This window comes from Micropterus dolomieu, linkage group LG12 (assembly GCF_021292245.1).
Source record: "Micropterus dolomieu isolate WLL.071019.BEF.003 ecotype Adirondacks linkage group LG12, ASM2129224v1, whole genome shotgun sequence".
Taxonomy (NCBI): Eukaryota; Metazoa; Chordata; class Actinopteri; order Centrarchiformes; family Centrarchidae; genus Micropterus; species Micropterus dolomieu.
The window spans coordinates 30,404,916-30,408,930 of record NC_060161.1 but is presented as its reverse complement, the minus strand read 5'-3'; the positions used below and the strand labels follow the sequence as shown (position 1 = coordinate 30,408,930).

Sequence of the window (4,015 nt, the reverse complement as noted above, 5' to 3'; positions counted from 1 at the left end):
CATCTACTTTTCCTGTGGGCCAGAATTTTATCACATACCTTAATATTTTATTTAATTTGTTCCTGTCGTGGAAATTGTATTCCTGGTGAGAGGTTGAGCAAATAATTGAGTTACAACAAACTGTTGTCTTTGAAGAATTAATTTAACAAAAGAGAATAAACAGAGAAGTACTACAACAAAATCAGCTGGACCAGAGGTTCTGTCTCCTAAGACAGTCACTAACGTCTGGCCCTGAGCAAACAATTGCATGATCATTTGCACAGTCTGAGCATCTATGTTTTGGGGAACAAAAGGTCCTTGACTGGTCCCAGTCAAGGAAGGAGAACAGCTAGTGAGGAAAACAATCAGCAACCCCACATCCCTGACCTAAACCCCACACATGTGGACAGACTGGAATAACAAGAACAATAATAAAAAGGGAACAGCTTAAAGATTTAAATCAATATATAAGACATAATAAAAGCAGAAAAATAGCACTCTTGTAAGTACTTGCATAAAAGATTATAAGTGTAAGAGAGAGAGAAGCAGCTGTGGGAAAGGGATGGACCCACATTGAGGAACAAATCTTGACTTCTTTCCTCTGTTCTTGCAGTTCTCTACATTGGTTTAAGTCTTGGCGGGCTTTTCATCGGCGCTTTAATTGGGATTGTATGGAAGAAATATGGAAATACCAGTAAGTCAAGTCATGACCAGTATATACATAATTATAATTGAACACAATTAACGTTTTTCTCTGTTCATTTTTCCCATTTAAAAAGATAGCTTCATATTTTTTTAAGTCTGTCTTAAAACAGCAGTCCAGTGCCCATGTGTACAGTGTGACAGGATTTACTGGTTCATCACTTGAAGACAGACTTAAAGAATTGTGAATCCATCCTTTAAAACTTAGGCGCAGAGGTTGTTGAAACCTACACGCTTACTTAAGTGGGTTGAAGCTTCCCCATATAAGAATGATTAGCTTTTGTTATAAATGCATGTTGTCTTCACAGTTTTGTACGTAAAGAAATACAGAATTAAGACAATGTTTTCAATGGCATGTTAATACGATAACAATACGCCATAAATCACTAAGTTGGTTATGTAATGTATTGTACAGAAAAGTTACAGTAGTTAAACAGAAAATAGACTAATATTACTGTAGAACCAGATTCTTTCTACTTCATTGCTGATTTCTCTGCTTGGGTTGATAAAATGATCACCTTTTTCACATCTTATTCTGACTTTTTACTCCTTTCTTCTGCCTCAGACAGAAGCTATTTCTTTTTTACACGTGCTAGAGGAGATTGTGTTGTAATCATAATTGCCACAGAACATAAACTTATATAAACTTATATAAATGTGTGTAGTGGTGGTGAAAGAAATGCTCATGAGCCTTGGAAAACACTGACTGACTTGTTTTGGGTCATATAGGTAGATGTGCAGGACGAGACAGGAGAGAACGCAACAGAGCCGGCATTCGGGAGAGTTTTCCTATGAGAATTAACATGGAAAACCCCAACGACGCTGCTTCATGATGACTCTGGATTCTTGGACCCACCTACCAAATAGAAAATAAGGTTTTATGCCATCCAAAAATCCACACATTTTTATCAGGTGCCTCCAGGAAAACATCTTTTTGATCCTGGTTGAAAAATTACCCACTGCAGACCTCGGGTCCTTATTTCATTTAAATGGTCAAATGTTAACAAAGTTGTAGAATGAATATATGAAAAGTTATACAACTTGTTTACATGTTGTTTTCACCGTGTGCTGCTATCAGTGAAGTGATTGCAGTGTTGTGTTCCTCCTGTTTCTCATGATGGTGCTGTTGTCTCACTGATGCTACGAACACAGACACAGTGATGAGAAACTCAGTTAACATTAGTTTACTGTGACAGTTGATGCTGCAGCACCGGGGTGTCAGGTTTAGTGCTGTTTGATAGCAGCATCTCTGAAAATGAAGATGTACCTCAGGCTACCGAGTGTGAACATACCATGTTTCACTGACAACAGTGACTGTAATTTGTGTTTACCATGCCAACTATACTGATTTGTGTTTGGTAGGTGTCAGTCTAGGCGAGGTCACAGCAGCCTGTGATACGGAGAAATAACATTTTACATCTATAAATTAATCTAAAGCATTTTTATAAATAACGATATATTTTAGTGGTTGTGAAAGGTTTCTTAACAATATAATAATAACTGTGTTCATCTGAATAAGGTCTGGGTCACTATACAGACCGGAGTTATGAACACATTTAAGAGCCAAAATGGCTGCCGTGGTTTACTTGAAATAATTGTACAAACTTCTTTTCCACAGTTTTCAGCAATGTGATAGAAAAACGTTGAAGAATGACTCCTAATTAAAATGCAGGTACAGGACCTTATTCAGAAGCTCTTCTTGATATTTGTGTGGCTTTTGATATGTTAGACCCTGATTTTATAACCATCTCAGTTGGTATCTCAGGTCTGGACCTTGACTGGATTGAGAACTCATTCACACTACTCCATTTTAGTTTAAAACGTTTAGTTTAAAACGTCTCCGTCTACATTAAAACGACTGTAAACGCACATGTAGTGGCTGTTCACGTACACTGGGCATGCGCATGCCGGTGTAAACATGAAGCTGATAGTCTATTCCGTAGTTACAATCAGACCAGATTTTATTTTGCAAGGAACAATAACGAAAAAAGTAAACGGGGCCATGCGTAGGAAGATGAGTTTTATTTGCGCAGTACAGAATATTTTAATAAAAATCAAAAACTCAGTCAGTGGCATCGCGTGTCTGCTTTATATGACTTATAAGACCCAATCAGAGAACCAAGCGTGAGCGTCTGCGTCATCGTTTCTAAAGTCCACCGTTTTTGCCGGTCTTCACTAAAACGCCCTCCGGAGTTTAAAAACGATCGGACCCTTTTAGGTCTTTGTTTTCGCTGTTTTAGTCTGGACGGGAGGTGCAAAAGGTCCCCATTTTAAAACGATTTTGTAGTAGCATGGATGCCTAAACTTCAATTCAATTCAATTCAATTTTATTTATATAGCACCAAATCACAACAACAGTTATCTCACAGCGCTTTTCATAAAAGAGCAGGTCTAGACCGTACTCTGTGATGTTATTTACAGAAGCCCAACAGTTCCCACCAAGAGCAGCACTATAGGCGACAGAGGCAAGGAAAAACTTCCTTTTAAGAGGCAGAAACCTCGAGCAGAACCATGGCTCAGGGTGGGCGGCCATCTGCCTCGACCGATTGGGGTGAAGGAGAGAGAGGGAGAGAGAGGGAGGGGAGGGAGGCAGCCTACACAATATACACACAGAGGTACAGACAGTAAAGGTGATGTTGCTATAGACTAAATGAAAAATGGTACAGATATTTATAGTAGTGTTAATGATAATAATCGTAATGTTAATGATTATAATAACAATAACAACAATAACAATAGTCGTTGCAGCAGAGGGTGTCGAGCAGGAACACGGGGGCAGCAGGTGAACCGCAGCCACAGATCCAGACTCCACAGCTCCAGAGCCAGAAACACCTGCAGGAAGTGATAGGAAGAGAGGAGAGGGACGAGAAAGCACAAGACTACCAGAAAGGGGAGAAGTTGAGGTAGTAACATGCAATAATGGGATGAGGTTGCATAAAGGGGGAGAGAAAGTAGAGGAGAGAGGAGCTCAGTGCATCATAGGAAATCCCCCGGCAGTCTAGGCCTATAGCAGCATAACTAAGGGATGGTTCAGGACTCACCTGAGCCAGCCCTAACTATAAGCTTTATCAAAGAGCAAAGTCTTAAGCCTACTCTTAAATGTGGAGATGGTGTCTGCCTCCTGAACCCAAACTGGAACCTGGTTCCACAGGAGAGGAGCTTGATGGCTGAACGCTCTGGCTCCTAGTCTACTTTTGGAGACTCTAGGAACCACAAGTAACCCTGCATTCTGGGAGCGCAGTGCTCTGGTGGGGTAGTAAGGTACTATGAGCTCTTTAAGATAAGATGGTGCCTGACCATTAAGAGCTTTGTAGGTGAGAAGAATGATTTTAAA

The 4,015-nt window shown here is 40.0% G+C and overlaps 1 protein-coding gene across 2 annotated transcripts in view; it reads left to right on the top strand.

Annotated features, from left to right (window-relative positions):
* The window catches only part of LOC123980368 (CD276 antigen-like), a 5,614-nt gene extending 2,828 nt beyond the window's left edge, over nt 1-2,786 (top strand). For both annotated transcript variants that reach the window (XM_046064726.1, XM_046064727.1), the window contains 2 exons: nt 593-673; nt 1,411-2,786. In XM_046064726.1, coding sequence (XP_045920682.1) covers nt 593-673; nt 1,411-1,514 — 185 coding nt within the window. In that variant the 3' untranslated portion in view covers nt 1,515-2,786. The remainder of the gene's footprint in view (nt 1-592; nt 674-1,410) is intronic.
* Nucleotides 2,787-4,015: the final 1,229 nt, after the last annotated feature.